Source organism: Oryx dammah, unplaced genomic scaffold (genome assembly GCF_014754425.2).
Source record: "Oryx dammah isolate SB20612 unplaced genomic scaffold, SCBI_Odam_1.1 HiC_scaffold_6, whole genome shotgun sequence".
Taxonomy (NCBI): domain Eukaryota; kingdom Metazoa; phylum Chordata; class Mammalia; order Artiodactyla; family Bovidae; genus Oryx; species Oryx dammah.
The window spans coordinates 24155499-24174723 of NW_024070190.1; the positions used below are offsets into that span (position 1 = coordinate 24155499).

At 47.6% G+C, this 19225-nt stretch overlaps 1 protein-coding gene across 1 annotated transcript in view; it reads right to left on the reverse strand.

The window, feature by feature from the left end:
• SH2D4B (SH2 domain containing 4B) overlaps positions 1-19225 on the reverse strand; it is a 76965-nt gene that overhangs the window by 7893 nt on the left and 49847 nt on the right. The window contains exons 5-6 of the mRNA XM_040242584.1: positions 17017-17233; positions 13304-13428 (exon numbers count right to left, since the gene is read on the reverse strand). Of these exons, the coding sequence (XP_040098518.1) occupies positions 13304-13428; positions 17017-17233 (342 nt within the window). The remainder of the gene's footprint in view (positions 1-13303; positions 13429-17016; positions 17234-19225) is intronic.

Here is a 19225-nt window from a genome sequence, read left to right on the forward strand (position 1 = left end):
TGTGAAATCCAGTTCAGTGTCCTTGTCTATTAAATGGTACTGATTATAGCACCTATGCCTTAAGATTGTTTGAGACTTCATTACAGTAATGTATTAATGTAGTTATCACATGTGTGAATGTGTCTGAGAGGTAATGACTACCCAATACCATGCAACTCATCTGTACCAGATACACTGAGTACACGACCTATGTGCTACGTTGGATGTTACCTCATGCTGATAGCAGCAATGATCATAGTACCGCTGGGCTGTGCTACCCACACCCCACACACCCAGTCCTCTCACAGAGGCTGCTGAGGGTGGCCTTCTTTGAAGGGGACCACTTGGGTCCCTGGGCCCCAGCCTGGGCTGTTCTACATGGGGGACTCACCAGGTAGCTCAAATAATAAGCATCAGTAAACTCTTTGATACCTCTTTGATGCCTTCCTAGGACTCAAAATCGTAATCTGTCCCAAGACCAAAGGTAATATGGCCTCATAGTTCAGGATGGCAAAGGCAGTTTTACAGAAAACCAACCCTCAAGAGCATTAGTCGGTGGCTGGGAGATGTGAAGGTTGCTTGGGGGAAGAAGCAGTTGCTTTCCTGCTCCATTACTCTGCTCTCCATCTCTCTCTCCCCAGATCACCCTTAAGCTACGCGTACTGGGAATCAGCATTAATCATATCCCATCCCATCCCATCTCCTTTGATATACTCTATAACCTCTTGGCTGAGGAAATGGCGGGGCATACCTCTCCGCTTCTGGCTAGGGAGTGAGCTCACCATCAGGACCACAGAAACTTTCTAACTCTGCTAATAACCAAGACCTTCTGCTAAAGGGTACAGCCTTACCAGATAATGCTCCAGGGTTGTTGACAATTATTGGAGAATACAGCTACAGATTCTATCTGAGCCAGTTCTCACCCCCAGACAACGGGAAATGTAGTTTTTCCTGTAATTTCCAAAAACACCTTCTTTTCCTTTCTTCCCTTTTCTTTCCTCCAATAAACATTTATCAACCACTCTCTGGGAGCCAGGCCCCAAGCTGGCATCTGAGAGTCACCACTGAATGAGAAACAATTCCTGCCTTCCAAAATCTTTGATTCTGGACTGAAATCAAGATTAGCAGAATTTTTTATGAGGGGTGGGGGGATGTGGTGTGAGAGGAGCTCACTCTAACTGGTAGTGATAAAGATCATAGAATATGGGCTCAGAGAGGTAACCTACCAGCTCTGGAGCCCAGGGATGGAAGTGCCAGTTAGACAGAACAGAAAGCTTAAGACAGAGGGGCAAGGAGAAGGGGGCAGTTTGCAAAAGGAAAGAGCACATGATTCTTTGTGGCTGGAGGGAGAGCTGAAGTAGGAGCTGAGCAGTGGAAAGACGTGTAGAGGTTGGAAGGGATCAGGCCCCAAAGCACTCTCGACACCATTAAAAGGATTGTGGACTTCATTCTGAGGGCAGGGGGAGCTACTGATCTTCCCTAAACAGAGGAAGGACATGAGAATCTTCAAGAGTGGAAAATCGATGGAAGGGTACGGATTAGAGACTTACAAGCCAGGGATTTCAACTCAGTGATGGCTTTCTCACGTAAGCATTGCTTCACAGCTACATTTCCACAGTTGCAACCTTGGTATCCAGCTCCCAAGCCACTAGTCAGCCAGGAACACTTTCCATTGTGAGGCGGAGGGCCAAGGGTCACATGAGAAGCCTGATATTGAAGCCAGCACTGGGCAGTACCTTGGGGACTCGGTGGCCCCCATCGCATTTAGTCTCCTAACAACCCTACCATTGTCAGCTCATAGCTGAGGACACTGAAGTTCAGCAAGACAAGTGACTTACCCAAGGTCACAGAGCTATTAAGTGGTAGAGTCAGAATTTGAACTTGGGGCCTCGGACTCCAAGTCTAGTGCTCTTTGCTCTACACCATGTTATCTCCTGCAGAGACAGTAAGTACTGCGAAAAACACAAGAAGGAGGAGATTAATGAGACCTCTGGAAGTCAGGGCAAGATTTACAGAGGCAATGAAGAGGAATGGGAAGTGCGCCTTGAAGACTGGGTAGATGCTATGTGAGCAGAAAGGAGTGATGATGAGGTGAAAGAGGAGAAGAAGAGATAAGCGAGTGAAACGTCACAGTGAAGACCAAGAATGGCACATCCATGGGACATCTATATAATGCGACATAAATTTAATCTACCTCTCAGGAGGTTAAGAGACATGGACAATGGAATGAAAGGTCTAATACATGAATAATCTGAACACCCCTAAACAGAGAGGAGATTGAAGAGGTGGGAACATCTCAAGAGCGAATGCTGATTGCTCTAAAAGCCCGAGCGCCACGACTACTGAAGCCAAGAGCCCTAACAAAGCCTGTGCACCACACCTGGAAAATAGCCCCCACTTGCCACAACCAGAGACAGCCACGGGAAGAGGTGGAGCCCCAGCACAGCCAGAAATACATAAATAAGATTTTTTTAAAAGAAATCAAAATTATAAAAAAAGAATGAATGCTGAGAATTAATCAGCACATAATAGTGAAATGGCACAAAACTACTCAGTGTCGGAGTTTGTCAACCAGAAGGAAAAGGCAGATTACCTACAAAGAATAAACAAATTGGTGGCTGACTTTTCAGTTGCAGTAACAGAAGCCAGAGGACAAAGTGTTAGTAATATTTTCAGGGTGCTGAGAAAAACATAGTGGTGTTTAATGAAACTCTTTCAAGGTGAAAAGAAATGTAAAGATTATCTTCAGAAAAAAATTTGAGAGTTTGACTACTAAAAAATTTTAGAGAATATATCTCATTTAGAAGAAATATAATCCTAGACAGAGAATCTGAGATGCTAGAAGAAATGATGAGCACAGCTACTTTAAGTCAATTTTTAAAATATATTGACTTACAAAGTAACAATAATCATGGATAATTTGAGGGTTTCAAAAGATAGAACTAAATTACTGCATAATATCATTTGAGAGTAAGATGATTAGAATTTGTTTAGGAAGAGGTTAAAGACATATATTAACAAAGTATGCATGTGAAATCATCTCAGTTAACTACTAAAAGACAGGCATTGAGAGTGGTATAACCTCCAAACAACAGAAGTGGGAAGATGCAATGAGAAAAAAAAAATTTTTTTTCAATGAAGTGTAAAACAAGCTAATAACTGAAAAATAAATACAGTGTAGTTCCATTTATATTAAACTGAAAACTCACAAAGCTTAACACTCATGTTTGGAGATCAATATATAAACAATATATGAAGCAAAGAAATGATGGACAAAATACTCAGAATAGGGATCATATCTGATGAAAGGAAGAGGGATACATGGGTGAGAAGAAACCTAAGCAGGGGCCTCCAATGACTTTATGCCTTGCTTTTCACCAGGGTCAATGGCACCAGGAAGCAGAGCTGTAATCTGGAAGCTGAGGCAGAAGCCCAGCATACAGATGGAGGCCCTTGATGGGGGGACTAAGGGGAACAGGGTGTCAGACCTGACCTGACCCACAGGTCCCACAGGTGCCCAAGGCTTCTCTGGGGGTCAGAGGCAATCAGACTCAGTGCAACACCCTCTGTGGGGCCTCTGCCCAGAAAAGACAGGGCCGAGGTCAGGGAACAGAGGCCCTTCAGGGTAGCAGCCCCGCTTCCCATGGGTGCATCAGGTGAGGGTGAGAAGGCGGGGAAGGCAGCAGGGAACATGTACACCAGCACAGCAAAGGAGTCCAGGATGCCTTTCAAGCTCCTGGCACCTGCACGTCAACAGCACGGATGGGAGTTTGCAGCCAATGCTCCGGTGAGGTGGGGAAGCTACTGCTCCCCTCTCAGGTCTATTATTGCACCTCGGGCACAAATCCCCGAGCATTCTTCCTGATGCCTCCCCTAATCATCTCCCTGGATTCCTCTCAAACACCACCAAAACTCAGTGTTCACTATCAAAATATTTGCTCCATCTGTACTAATCGACAGCAGCCCCGGGAAAGGAGAGGCACTTTAAGCACACTTGCAAAAGACACTCTGCTCTCACGGACCCGTAAATCCACGCCTTAGCAAATCCTAAAGCAGACCCAGGATTCAGTTCCCATCCCCTCCACCACTTCCATTCTGGTCCCTGAAATCATTAGCTCAAATCGAACCTGAGTAACCAAATGAGCTCCTTTTATTTCTCTGTTAGGGCTTCTCCCCAAAAAGGAAGAAAGGCAGGCAGGACAGACATGACATTTTACTTTTTATGGGTCTCAATTTATCTGACATGCATATTTCTTAAAGCTTTCACCAAAGCTACACCTCACTGGCCAGCCAACAACACCTCCATTACCGCTCAGCTATTTCTCATTCATTTCTGTGACTTTCCTTTCTTATTGCCACACTTTCCAGGCGATAACATTAAGGGAATTGGAATTATTAAGCTCTTCCTTCTCAACAGTTTCTCAGAGCATCCTGAAGCCACAGAGATTGTGATGAATGAGTTCCAATGCCTTCATTTTTTATAACTCCAAATGAAATTTAGCCACAGCTAAGTGCTGAGACAAGGGTTTCACTGGACAAGCTTCTTGGTTTCAGATATATTATGCACAAGGGGCACCATTCCATGCCATGCCTGCCTGCCTGTTCTAAGCTGACATGCCAGGTTCAAATTATGGATGCTGCTATTCATGACAGGGTTGCAACCACCCAGCAAAATGACTTCTGAAACTGGCTACACAAGGAACTTGCATAGCACTAACCTCAACTGGAAGTAAAAAATCATTATCTGATGCACACCAGTCTCATGGACTGGATTGTGAGTTTCACTAGGACAGTTACTTTCCTCAATATGGTGGCCTTCCATTGGTCTTGCCCACTCAGGACCATCTGTGCTTCTTCTGGCAAGGGAATGGTGAGCTTCTTTTGGGGAGCCACACCTTCCCACTCAGTCTATCCAGCTGCAATGGGATGGACGCGTTCCTACTCCAGGAGTGGTCATGTGACTCAAGCCTAGTCAATCAGACAGCTCAACCATTTGGCCATGGTGACTAGCTCAAGAGTGGGCATGTGACCACACCAGAGTCAACAAGGCAGAATATTGGGACTAACACTACAAATTATTTGAGAGAAAAGTATGTCCTCTCTTCAGCTAGATTTGAAACTAGGAAAGCAAGTGCAGGCATGCTACCTCAGGCTGATGCATTGTTTGAGAATAAAAACAACACAGAGAGCGACAGAGCTGAGAGATGGAGAGAGGCCAGTTGCTGAAAACAAGCTCCCTGAATCAAAGCCTGAAGCTGGACTAATCTCTTTTGAGTATATCGGTTTGGTAGCTTTCTGTCAATTGCAAGTGAATGTAAGTACCACCAGGGGAAGGAAATTGTCAGTTTGCTCACCACCATATGCCCTGTGCTTAGCACAGTGTCTCACATAAAACAGAAGCTTAATGTTAATAATCAACAAATGATTTAAATATCTTACACAGGAGCCTGCTCCCTAGTGCCCCTGCCCAGACAATTCAACAACCTCAAATTCTAACAAGTACTATGATTACCTCTTCCGGAGAATTGTGCAGGCTTCCCTGGTAGCTCGGCTGGTAAAGAATCCTTCGGTAATGCAGGAGACCTGGGGTCAATCCCTGGGTTGGAAAGATCTCCTGGAGGAGTGCATGGCACCCCACTCCAGTGTTCTTGCCTGGAGAATCCCCATGGACAGAGGAGCCTGGCGGGCTACAGTCCATGGGGTCACAGTCAGACATGACTGAGCGACTAAGCACAGCACAGCACAGAGAATTGTGCAAGGGATGAAATACTGGATGTTTGATGTTTACCAGACACAAAGCACAAGAGAAATTTTCACTAAATTACCAGTTAAAACATAAAAGCTGGTGTGATCCCACACATGAGGCAAACCAACCAAACCCCAGACCAGTGTACACCTGAGGAATGGTACCAGATCAGGTGACACCTGCCCAGGGATGCCACCAATCCAAGTGGTACCTCTGAGCTCCTCCAGATAGACAAGGCCCCAAGCAGGGGACAGGACCTGGAAGCAGATCAGGGACCCAGATCTTGGCCTCTCTCATACCCTCAGTTGCACATCCTCATGCAAAGTCTAGGCAACACGCACGGCAATCCTGCCCCTGACCATCTCCCCACAAGTGCAGAGAAGACTCTGACACTCAGATGCCCTTTGGAGAGAAGCAGGGAATGGGGTGAGACAACTGCAATCCCAAAGCCTATTCTCCCCAAAAGGACCAAGTTAACTAAAGACGACCACATTGAAAAGAATGGCACTAAACAGAATGGCTGAGAGTTTATTTTCTCCCTACTACCTAGAGGGGTGAAAGGGGCTGGTGACAACTTCACGAGATCAGAGAAATTATAGAAAAGTACACTGAATTTTCACTGTACATTTAAATAAGCTTGAAATGTGGCTGTACAAATGTTGGCAGCACTGTGAGCTCTGCATGGGGGGCAGACAGTCTATTCGTGACGATTGCAGGAGGAAACACACGTTAATTGCAAGCCACGCTAGCCACATTAATCGCCTGCAGGAAGTGTTTCTAGGAGGCTGCAACCTAGAGCAGGCGACACCTTCCTGCCTTGTGCACTCCTGTGGGCTGATGAGGAGTGTGACCTCAACACGTAAAAGCATCCTCTCTATTTTAAATGAAAGCTGTAGGCAAATGGGGCTTCCCTGATGGCTCAGCAGTAAAGAATTTGTCTGCCGATGCAGGAGACACAGGAGACTTAGGTTTGATCCCTGGGTTGGGATCAAACCTTCTTCCCTGGAGAAGGGAATGGCAACCCATTCCAGTATTCTTGCCTGGAGAATCCCATGGGCAGAGGAGCCTGGCAGGCTATGGTCCACAGGATCGCAAAGCTTCAGAGCAACTGAGCATGCACACACGCAGGCAAATGGCTCTGACATGTGAATCTATAAAGAACTTAATTACTAAACAAGGCAATTTGAGTATGACAGACTTTTAATACTTAAGCGTAAGTATTATAAAAGTCATTTCCAGGAAGCTTCTCAACTACTGTAGCAACCAAACTTCATTCTCTAGCAAATGTCAAAGCCACCATATTTGTTTCTAGATAAGCAGAGAAAGAAGAGCTCATGGTGGGAAGGTAGGGGAGAAAAGTCATGTGATTTGACCTAATCCCCATCAGACTGGACAAGCCATGCCTTCACTATCTTGACTGAAGGGCTGTCTGGCCTCTGTTTACACATCTCAGCAGTAGGTGTGCTCAGGGCTCCTGGATGTAGTTTATTCCATCTCAGGACAACTAGCTGCTAAAAAAGATGGTCAAACTGAATCAAAGTTAGCACCCTGTGATTTTCATAAGTGTTCCATTTCTTGAGGCCCCTGACCTAGAAGACATTAGTGATTGGAAGACAACAGCTATGCCTCGCACCCCAAGGCTTCCATCTCATGCCTGTCATCATAAAAATGTGAGGCCATGAAAAGGTTCTGGCATGAGCTGAAGCCCTTCGTCCCAGGGATGGGACAAGCTTGGGACTGGGCATCCATGGGAAACTAGACTGCAGGTCCTGGAGCACAGAAAACCTAAAGGCAGTTTACTGGGTCTAACCGATGATAGAAACTTCCCAGTATCAGCAAATTAGGAAGAATCTCTTGCAACCACCAGAAATATGATGAGACCATCAGAAGTATATTAAATCAATAACAACAGAAATCACAGTATATTGTTACTCTGTGCTTTTATTCAATCCCAATAGAAAATAAAAAATCAGTTCTATCAAATCCGAGTCATCTAGATCCTCCAACATCTGTCCCTTTCCACACACTTTAGTTACCCACACCTGTGCATCTCAGCAAAACATCGAAAATGAAAAAGTGTTAGGTAGACAAGACACAAAGGGCCTGAAATCAGAAACATGGAACTAGGGGAAAAGAAAGAGTTAAAATCTTGAGAACACCATTACAATCGAGGCTTTCCTAAAGCAAAAAATAATTCCACTCTTCTTTGTGATCTTTTTCTGAGACCCTATAGCCAGTGCACAATTTAAAAAAAAAAAAGAAGGAAAAAGGTTCCTTTATTTCTTAGTTGGAACAGCTTAAGCAAGAACTTATGAAGAAAGTAGGTCAACCGACCTACTTTTTTTCTTCTTTAGAAATGTTTGCATTTAGGATAAGAGTTGGTGGAAATTTTCCATTCCAAATTCTGCTCTGGAGAGGAAAATCAGTCATCTGACTTGACATGATGGATGGTAACATGCTAACCATCGCTTCCAAATGACCCATGTGTTATCCCTCACAGCTTTTTTAAAAAAATTTCAAGATGGGTATCATATTCATAATGAAAGAAAATTCAGACTTTTACTTTTTTGTGGGGAAGGCTAAATACATACCACCTTCCTTTTGTGAAGAGTTGTTTGATGTCATCTTTTTCTTTACTTCCAAGTGACAGGAGTGGTGTACCCTAAGGGTATGAGGCCACCATTCACATGCTTCAAATCCTGATATGTATCTCCAAAGGCTACCGTGTTTATTTATTCCATATAACAAGCAGAAGCATTTATTGCAAGTTTTAAACACTTTATAAATATTACACACTTAATCTTCATAACACCACCGTTACTTTCATGACCGCTGGTTTCTTCAGCTAGTTCTTGCTTCACATGGATTTGGTGCTCGGGTCTCACTACCCACCCCACCCCCCCAACGCCCCCGATTCTGGCTGCCACCTCTCAACAGGTTCCAAAGTCTCATCATAGTTTCCTATCTTTCTATTGTTCTTGGGGGCTGAGGACAAAAGCCTCAGCTGGCTCACTCTCTCCTTCTCAGCCCCAGACACTCTAGCTTCCGAGACTGATCCCAAAGACTGTACAAGGCATTCCCTGATTTCCCATCAAGCGAGGTTAGGAACTAGAGGCAGCTCTGCTCTGGAAAGTCCAAGGAATGAGAAGGGGTGAGATTTAAAATGAAGAACTCAAGGGGACTTCCCTGGTGGTCCAGTGGTTAAGAATCTGCCTTCTAATGCAGAGGACGCAGGTTCAATCCCTGGTCGGGGAACTATTAATAAGATCCCACCTGCCTCGGAGCAAATAACCCCAAATGCCTCAACAACGACCCAGTGCAGCCAAAAACTAAATAAAATAAAAGGACTCGAGCTATGCATGAAAGAAGTTCACAGTAAAGGGATCGTGGATCCAGAGGAGGCAGTTTTTTGCCCCAGTCTCCCTCCCTGGCCAGCGGTATATTCAAGGAGCCACCAGAATGGAGGAACAAAAACGGAGCCAGAGCCGATCCCAGCTCCCATATTTACTACTGGGTAAATAAGGGTGATTTCTCAAGCTTTTCTGCCCATCAGTGATGCTATCTGTAGAGGGCTAACCATGACTAACTCAAGAAGTTGAGAGTCCCTCTGAGACAGTGTACATCCAACCACTCTGCACATCTACACAGCCAGGCAAACACACAAGACCTCAGGGCAGCAGCCTGCCAGGAGGATCACCAATGGGTAGTACTGATCAGCCAGCCAAGCTCTTTCTGTTCCGCGCACCTCGGAGAGGATGTGACCTCCCAGCGCATACAGTTGGGGGAGTCCACGGTGCCTCTCACCCTCCGCCTCCACAGGCACAATCCTTCCCACCTCCTTGGGGGGCTGCCTTTCTGCAGGACAGCCTGGTGTGTCTGCTCCCCCACCTCCCCCAGGACTCCTGGAAGAGCCATCCAGGAGGCGGTGTCCACTGCCTGAGCCTCAGTTCCTGGACTGAAGACAATACCGGTAATAGAGACACAAATAAGAACAAAGGCGCTCAACAGACATTTTTAGGAAGAAAACATCCTCACTCCTTAGCCCACAGACTCCCACCCAAGTGCCCACTCTGTGGCTAACCCCACGCCCTGGCCAACCTTTCCCATGCTCCCAACAACCTGAGAAAACTTTGGAAGCTTGAGCGGCGAATAAGACCGGTGGTCCTGGGACAGCGCCAGCAGAATCACAGTGCATACCAGACGCTGAGAACAGACATTCTTAAAGGCCCTCTGGTCACCCATCTCCAGAGTCCACTAGCCGTCCCTCTGCCCAACAGTAGCTGCAACCATCTTTCTTCTATTGAAGTGAAATGTGTCTCTTTAGAACTCCCAGCCCCGAATCCGCTCAACGATCTCCCTTTTTCCAGATGGGACTTGGGAGATTGAGGACTGGTGGCTTTGTTCCCCTGCCACACACACATTTGCAAGACAAACATCCCCCCTCCCCAAATAATTACTAAAAATGACTGCTGTAACTTCTATGTCCTTTCCCTGCTTCAAACACAACCGGGTGTGCTGTGGTTAAGGATAAAGTGGACAAAGAGCCTGAAGGGATGGACCCACCCTAGAACCCTGCAGCTCTGGGACCTTCAACAATCCTCTCCTCCACGTGTGTCCTGCAGACACAGCATGGGAAGGTAGGAAGCAGTGCCCATTCCACTTGGGAGCTCTGCTTTGCACAGAAAGCCAACTTCAGCTGCTGGGTCCCTACAAGCTGCACCAACTACATGCATGGGGAGTGCCCTGCCCTGGTGGTTGTCAGAAAAAGTTAAGAGGTGAACACCCCACCTAAGTGCAGGACAGGCCATCAGGAGGCCCACTCCAGCACCCAAGCCCCAACTCCACTATTCACTGCGCACCGGCAGTCCCTGCCAAGCCCTCAGGGCAAGTCTTCTGGAGACAGCCGGTAGGCTGCTGCCAAGACAATAAGCCGTGATCCAGGTGTGACTGATTTTTAGAAGTAAAGCTCAGGAGGAGAAATGGGTTCTGACTGAGGCAGTATTTGGACAGAGGATATTCTTAATAGTTTCAGATACATGTTGAAGTCCAAAAATAGATTTTTTTTTCCCCCAAAGCCAAGCTTACATGCAATAGCTTTTCTCATGAGTATTTTTATATAACCAGAAATCTCTCTTAGAACCCCTGGAACATAACAATGAACACAGGAGAAAGGAGGAATGACTTAACATTTTTTCTTTTTAACAGAGGAGACTTTTATCAAGAACCCCATGGTCCCAGTGGGAAGCCACCTCCTCCTCCCATCCCCCTCTGTGCTCCGACCACTTTCCCAGACTTTCGCTGGAGAGGAGGAGTCTCAGACTCCGGGAGGCGTCAGCACCCACACTCATGTGCTCATGGACGGAGCACATTTGTTGGCTTGATCTTCATACATATCCCATGGAGTCAATGTTATGGTCACGGATGAGGAATTGAAAGGACACACCCAAGCTCACAGAGCTGCTAGGTTCTAGAGAGGGCCCCAGATCTTCAGACTCCTGGTCCACATTGCTCTTTGGATTACGGTTCAACAACACATCCACATGTGTTTGACAGAAGGGAAGAAAATACAAAGTCACAAGAGTCCTTTTTACACCTGAATTTTGCACCTAAAATTCAACTAAATTAATCATGACTGCTTACCCCCGGGAAAGAAAAGATTTACATTAGGATTGTGGGAGATTGCATTATTGGCTCAAATTCTCCTCCCCTCCCTGTCTTCACACTCTTTGACACATGGCTTTGCAGTTCCTCATGCTAAAGGAGCAGAGCATTTTTCCCACCTTCTCAACTCTGTGACACACTGTGGCCAACAGCATGAGGTGAAAGTGATGGCTCGCTGGTGTGGAGGCTGGACTTCAAGAGCCTGGCATGCTGCCATTTGCTTTCTGGCTCCTGAGAAGAGCATGCCCAGGCTGGCCTGCCGGTCCCAAGAGCAGCATGAGAGCTACACGGAGCAGAGTCCACCCCCTGCCCCGCCCCAGTAATGATGCCCAGCCCAGATCAGCCAAGAGCAGAGCCTCAGCCAACCTGCAGCAGTGACTCCCTAACACTGACTGTGGGGCAGGAGGCTTCTTCTCTAGTACAGATTAGCAAGGGGGAGTCCCACTAAGGATGCTATAGGGAATTGCTACAATGGGAAAGAAGTTGGACCATACCAGGACTTCTAGACTTTGGGATTTTAGGTATAAGTATCAATAAAAACCCTTTGGAGAAGGAAATGGCAACCCACTCCAGTATTCTTGCCTGGAGAATCCCATGGACAGAGGAGCCTGGCAGGCTACAGTCCGTAGCATTGCAAATAGTAGGACATAATTTAGCTACTAAAAAACAACAACAAATCAAACCAAAAGTGTGGAAACCAACATGGGATTCCTCCCTTTTTCTGAGCAAAGGCAATATATAAAAAAATAACCATTGCTTATTATCACCATCAGTTCATAAGAGACAGGACATGTTAACGCTGAAACTGAGGAGAGAATATTATCTTTGAATATGACACAGTCCTTTCCAAGCAAAGGTAGCTGGCCACCCTCCGTACATGAGCCTGTTTCTTTCCTCCTGTCACAGATCAATGAAAACTTTGTCACTAAATAGCTCTGGTCCATGTATTAGCAACGTTTCTGCATGCTTTATCACTTGTGTGAATTGCAAGACTTAAATCACATTTCTGTTTGCTCTATGACAATATAAAAAGTACATTTTTAAAACTGGGATAAAAAATAAAGCTAAAGATAAATCTAAGGACCTCTGCCATGCCTTCTCCACTGGCAGAGCAGCCAATGGCCCTGACAACCCCCCACCTCAACACTATGAACCACACACTATGCAAGCACCTAAGATGCTAGTTTTTGCTTCCATGATTACAATGATGTACGAACACAAAGGAAAGCAGTGATCCCAGTGGAAGTTCTCCCAGGGCTACAGGGACACATAACTGAGACAGAGGTTCCAGGCAGGGAATCCCTGGGACCAGCTCCAGGGACACACAGTGAGGCCACGCATAAACATTGACTGTCTTCTTTCTGAGCCATAAGGATCCCCTCCATCCTGTTGGGTATATGGAGGCCCAGGAGAAGGAAGGGGGTCACAAAGCCCAGAGAGAAATGCCTCTGAGGGACCCTTGACGGCCAAGCAGGTTGTGCAGTGAGGGTGGTGCCCAAGAGTCCTGTTCATCCCTTCCCAGCAGAGAGGGCAGTGCTCGTCCGGAGTCCCCTGGGGGCCTGCGGGCCCCCGGGGCTCCCGCACAGAGATGTTAAGCCGTGGTCTCTAACGGTCTCTGTGAAGGCCACTCAGTGTTCCAGCACACGCCATGGGGACATCACAGCCTGTGCCTCGAGCTCAGCACATTCAGTGAGCACAGAAAGGGCAGACACCAGACCTCTCTCCACTGCCCACTCCGCAGGCAACCGGGAACACTGAGGCTCAGCCCCGGGAGCCCGCCAGAGCGGTCCAGAGCAGGATCAGCAGAGTCTAACGCCCTCACTCCCCTGATGGTAGCGGTCCTTCAGACTCTGCCCCAACCCCAGAGGGAGGCTGAGGTGTGCGAACCTGCCCCAGGGATCTGGAAGGTCAGCCTACCGTGGAACCAGGGGGCGATGGCTTTGGTGTTCCTCTCGAAGCCCGCTCGGCGAGGCAGCTGCTCCTCCTTAAACCAGCGGACTATGACTTCTCTGGAGACGGGGCGCAGGGGCCGCTCCCAGGTGCTGCTGAGACAGACACCACGGAGTGTGGGAGAGTCACGAGGGAGGGGCAGGGGGCGGGGCAGGAAGGAGGCGGAGCGAGCCGGGAAGACCACCGTGAACAGCCGGTGCCCACACGCACGCTTGAGGAAAGGATCAAATAAATCCAAGTACTTGACGGCTCTCTGCAGATTATAATGTACCAGCTGTTCGTATTTTTCCCCAAAAGAAAACTGTTATCGCTTGTTTTGGGGAAAAAAAGCCTACTAGCATAACATCGTAAAGCTACTATACTCCAATAAAAAAAAATTTTTTTAAAGGATGGGGACTTTCCTGGCAGCCCAGTGATTCAGTGGTTAAGACTCCATGCTTCCAATCCAGGAGAGGGGCGGGGTCCCTCAGGTTCAGTCCCTGGTATGGGAACTGGGATCCTACCTGTTGCCTGGTAAGGCCGATATTTCTTTTAATGTAAAAAAAAGAAAAAGAAAAAGTTACACAAGTGCAAGCAGGAAATAGGACAGGAGGGGATGTCTGAGAGGGAGAAAAGGCCAGGGCATAAACAGCAGAATCTAAGAAGAAGGACCCTAATGTAATACCAGCAAAATCATTATATGTGCGTGTCCTCCACCCTCCCCTAACCCCCACCGCAGAGGATGCTGGTTTTGCCTCTCCCCATCTCCCCGCCCGTCTCCCCTGCCCTTGCCATCTAAGGGGACACCTGTCTTGGCCAACTAGCTTTCATGATTTATGACATAGTATCAGGACAGGGAACAGCCTCAATCTGCTCTGAAAATGGCTGAGCTTCACCTCCAAAAAATAAAAAGGGAAAGGACAGAGGAACGAGAGAGGGGCAGGAGCAAGGCACGAGGCTGGCTGACTTTTGACGGGTGATCTGGTGAGGGTCTGAAGATCCCTAGAGTGAGATGAACAGGGGCCCTACTCCCAGGCTTTCTGATATTCCCCCACAAAAGCCCAGATTTTACTTGTCATTGTGTCTGTACGGTGGCTCCTGGACATACACAGAAATTCTGTTCTATTGGAGCCATACTAACAGGAAGCCCAGTAAGGGTCTGACAGCATACGCCCCATAACAGCACCACACTGTGTGTGGAGCAAGACTTGTTGTTCTTTAGTCGCTAAGTCATGCCCAACTGTTTTGTGACCCCATGAACTGCAGCCTGCCAGGCTCCTCTGTCCATGGGATTTCCCAGGCAAGAATACTGGAGTGGGGTGCCATTTCCTTCTCCAGGGGATCTTCCCGACCCAGGGATCAAACTCACGTCTCCTGCAATGGCAGAGAGATCCTTTACCACTGAACCACCGGGGAAGCTCAAAAATTCCATTATATTAATTTATGGTATGAAAGCAGAGCAGACTTTGGGCCCACCTTAAACAACTGCAACTTTTTCACCTTTCCACCTGAGTGACAGAAACCTGGCAAATTCTCCCTGTCATTGCTGTCTGATCCACCTAATAGCACTGGCATTTAGAATTCACCACCACTCTCATTGTCTCTTATGCAATAATCATCAGCTGTCCCCTTATGCAGTCATTGCATCTCCTCTCCACCAACAAAAATGGATGACAAGCCCAGGACTTCCTGGCAAACCCCAGAATGAGCTCCTATTTTTCCTGCCCTAAAATGAATCCATGTACTCAAATGCGGTAGTGAACACTGCAGATTTTTTTTAAATGATTCCATAAGAAAGACAGGGTTTCCCTGGAGGCTCAGACAGTAAAGAATCTTCCTGCAATGCAGGAGACCTGGGCTCAATCCCTGGGTTGAGAAGATCCCCTGGAGGAGGGCATGGCAACCCACTCCAGTATTCTTGCCTGGAGAATCCCCATGGACAGAGGAGCCTGGTGGGCTGCAGTCCATGGGGTCGCAAAGAGTCAGACACGACTGAGCAACTAACACACAAGAAAGACAGAGGGGGAGGTTCCACTGAACGGCTCAAAGGCATGATCAGTGGGGTCTGTTTCCAAATCCCTTCCTCCCCACAGCCACCTCCACAGGCAGAGCCCCTCTAACCAGCTTTGCCGCCCTGTATCCACCCTTCAGGATTTCCCTCTTCTCAGGAACCTCAGAGTCCCTTTCTCTTTATGAAACAACCGTCCTGCCCCCAGCCTCTTCCTTCACACTTGCATTCCTCAGTAAATAATTATGCTTGGGGAGAAAAAATCCTCTGGTTTCTAAGACTCATTCTCCTTAGAAGGCAAGAGGAGGTTATAAATGACAGCAAGGAAAATTCATTCACTCTTGTCCCTCTGTTTCCAAGTAGAGAATCTGATTCCCCAGAATGTAAATGCTAGGGGGAGATGCTCCAAGAGGCCACCTGGCCAGAAGCCTTGCTCCTGCCCCTGCAGCTCTCTCCCATCAACCCTGTGTCTGCCCCCAGTACAGCCAGGCAAGCATGTGCTGGCACCGCAGTGCTGAGGGCAGTGAGGCCACAGGGACCTGTGCCATAGGGCAGCCACAGGAAAAAGGCTGATGCACGGTTTCTGGTGCCTGGGTCTGCCATTCCATCTGCCGGGTCCCTGGTTCCCCTACCCCATCCAAGGTGGCTCCCTGTGGCTGTCACTTCTCCCCTACTGACAGCTACACCCAGAGAGCCTAGAGCCAGACTGCAACAGTCCATGCAGCTCTATCTTCTGGGCCTGAAGGACAAATTATTTGTCTCCTTTAAAAAAAAAGCACAAGAGGAAGAAGATTTCTAACTATGTCTCTAAATCCAGTAAATATAAAAGAAACTCTGATCTCATAAAAATCAAGAACTCCTGCACGACAGAAAACGTTATCGTAAAAGTCAAAAGGCAAATGACAGATTGAAGGGGAAAAATGCTTTATCACAAAGAAGAGAGTCTTTTCCCCTATATTTTAGGAGTTCCTAAAAATAGATCAGCCCTGAATATTCATTGGAAGGGCTGTTACTGAAGCTGAAACTCCAATATTTTGGCCACCTGATGTGAGGAGCTGATTCATTGGAAATGATCCTAATGCTGGGAAAGATTGAAGGCAAAAGAAGAAGGGAATGGCAGACGATGAGATGGTTAGACAGCATCACTGACTCAGTGGACATGAATTTGAACAAACTCTGGGAGATAGTGGAGGACAGAGGAGCCTGGTGTGCCATAGTCCATGGAGATGCAAAGAGTTGGACACGACTTAGCGACTGAATAACAATAAACAAAAAAATAGATGACAAAAAGACCAATAACACAATGAAGAGGCAGGAAAGGAAGAGACAGGTATGGAAATATCAAAACCCCTTAAACATACACAAAATACTTCACCTCATGAAATGCAGATTTAAACTTTCACTGAGATATTATTTCTCACACACACACAAAACAAAACAAAACAAAAATCTGACAACATACTGCTGGCAAGGCTAAAGAATGAGAGCGTTCACTGGCACCATCTCTGTGCAGCACAAATTGACCTTAGCTATCAATACTATAAATGCATGTAGCCCTTAACCCAGTGGTCCCACTTTTGGGAATCTCTGTTGTAGACAGTAGTTGCCCGAGTATAAAATTAATGTCTACAATGTTACTTATTAAGGGCATTGTTGGCAATAACCAAAGGTCTCAAACAACACCATGACCCACCTGCCAGGCACGGCCAGGGGTGAAAGTGGCCCCGGGCCTGGGAGGTGGTGGTAGAGTCTCTCATCCTGCTCGTGGCTCTGGCCGAGCTCTCGGAACCTGGAGCTGAGTCCGGCAACGGTGCCCTTCTGGATGGCGCGGAGCGAGTGACGCTGGTACTCGTCCCGGGCGCGCTGGGCTCGGCGGCTCCTCTCCTCGTCAGCCGCCTTGGATCGTCTCACTGGAAAGGAAGCAAGAGCATGTTCACCACTGTACCCACTTCCTAAGCTTTCTTCCTTTTAAAATCAGGTATTTCCAGGGACTTCCCTGGTGGTCCAGTGGTTAAGAATCTGCTTTCCAGTGCAGGGGACGGGAGTCCGATCCCCGGTCAGGGAACTAAGATCCCTCCTGCATGGGGCAACTAAGCCCACACCCCAACTAGAGAAAAGGCCTGCATGCCACAGTGAAGATTCAGTGGAGCCAAAATTTTAAAAAATAAATCAGTAAAAATATAAATAAAATCAGGCGTATCTGATACCAGAGCCCCTGCTATTTCCTACAAAAAGCCACAAGAGCCCTTAGGATCATCCCTCCTCATGTTACTCATGTGGAAACTGAGTGCCAAAGAAGCTGGTTCAGTGGGCAAGCCTGGCAGGGACCCATACTCCCCGCTACCAGAGGAGGAGTCCTGGCTCCGGCTGCCTTTCTCTTTGGTTCCCTGAGGCCTTGACGCTGGCGGGTGAGTGTGCTGGAGGCAGGGAAGAGGTGCTTCAATGACTCGGTAACCACAGAGCTGCCGTGTCTGCCATGACACCCCCTCACCAGCATGTCTTTTCGTATTTCTCAAGGCAGGTTGGACATCTGCAAGTTGCTGCTTCTTAAACTCAAAAGGAAGTCCTGGAGCTGGGAAAATGCACAGAGCGAGGAAGACCTCTGAAGCATGGTCTAGAATTAAAACCGATTATTTTGTGGTCTGACTGCATCAAGTCGGGCCCCATCTGCCTCTACAATCCAGTCCTTTTGTAGAGAACTCTTGGAGCTGGCAGTGTTCTCATTGCACAGGTCCAGGGATTGCCTTGGCCCAAGCCTTAAGAAAAATCTTACCCAAAGTCCAAGTCTGATCCAAAGTCCATCCAACACCTGTGGGGCACGCATCTGCAACCTACCGATGCCAGGGACCTGGGTTCTTTTGGCACTTGCAGGATACTAGGCAAATGGTCCTCATCCTTAAAGAAAGAGCTTCTCCTCTTCAAGCGGTCAAAGTCCATTCTCAAAACACACCATCTCCCAGATCTGAGGAAGGCAGCGGGAAGTCTGTCCCTCAGAAAGTATTTACAGAAGTGGAGGTCACCTAGACTGAGAGTGCCAGGGTGGCGGGGATTTTCTTTGGTCTGTTCATTGCCGCATTCCAGTGCCTGCATACATATGCATCTGTCAGCAGGTGATGTATATGCTTGAACGGCTCACCCCATTAAGTAGTTAACCCTGCCAGGCTCTGAGCTGAATATAGAGATAGCAAAGACGAGACTGTTCCCTCAGGACACTCAGAGCGTAGCTGGGAGAATAAGACAAATAAATATCTGTAGCATAAGGAGAACAGGAACTCAGCAAGTCTTGGAGTTTAGGGGCTGCAGCACTCAGGTTCTGTGAGGGAGTGGGAGACCGAGCACCCCACTGGGCCTGGAAAGGTCAACAGGAGCTTTTCCAGGGAAAGAAGAGGGAAGAATCCAGAAGAGGCAGGGGGCAGGGTCGGGGGGAGAAAAAACCGAATTTCAGTTCCTGGTACTAAGAACACCACAATACCTGCCACCACAGTTTCCCAGCATGGGCTTTCCAGTCACGAGACTACAGACAGAACACAGAAGCGTCTGCCCCCCCCCAGGAGGGCTTTCCTGGTGCCTCAGTGGTAAAGAATCCACCTGCCAACAGAGGAGACCCGGGTTCTATCCTGGGTCGGGAAGATCCCCTGGAGAAGGAAATGGCAATGCACTCCACTATTCTTGTCTGGGAGATCCCATGGACAGAGGAGTCTGGTGGGCTACAGTCCATAGGTGACAAAAGAGTCAGACATGACTTGGAGATTAAACAACGAAATCTCTTCAGGGGTCAGTGACCATTGAGAGTTGACAGCCCTTGAGAGACAGCCACAGTCAGTGATAGAGGGATGTCACAAGCAAAGTAGGAAGACAGGCTTTGGGAACTCAGCTAGGGGACGACACAGGCTGTGGGTCAC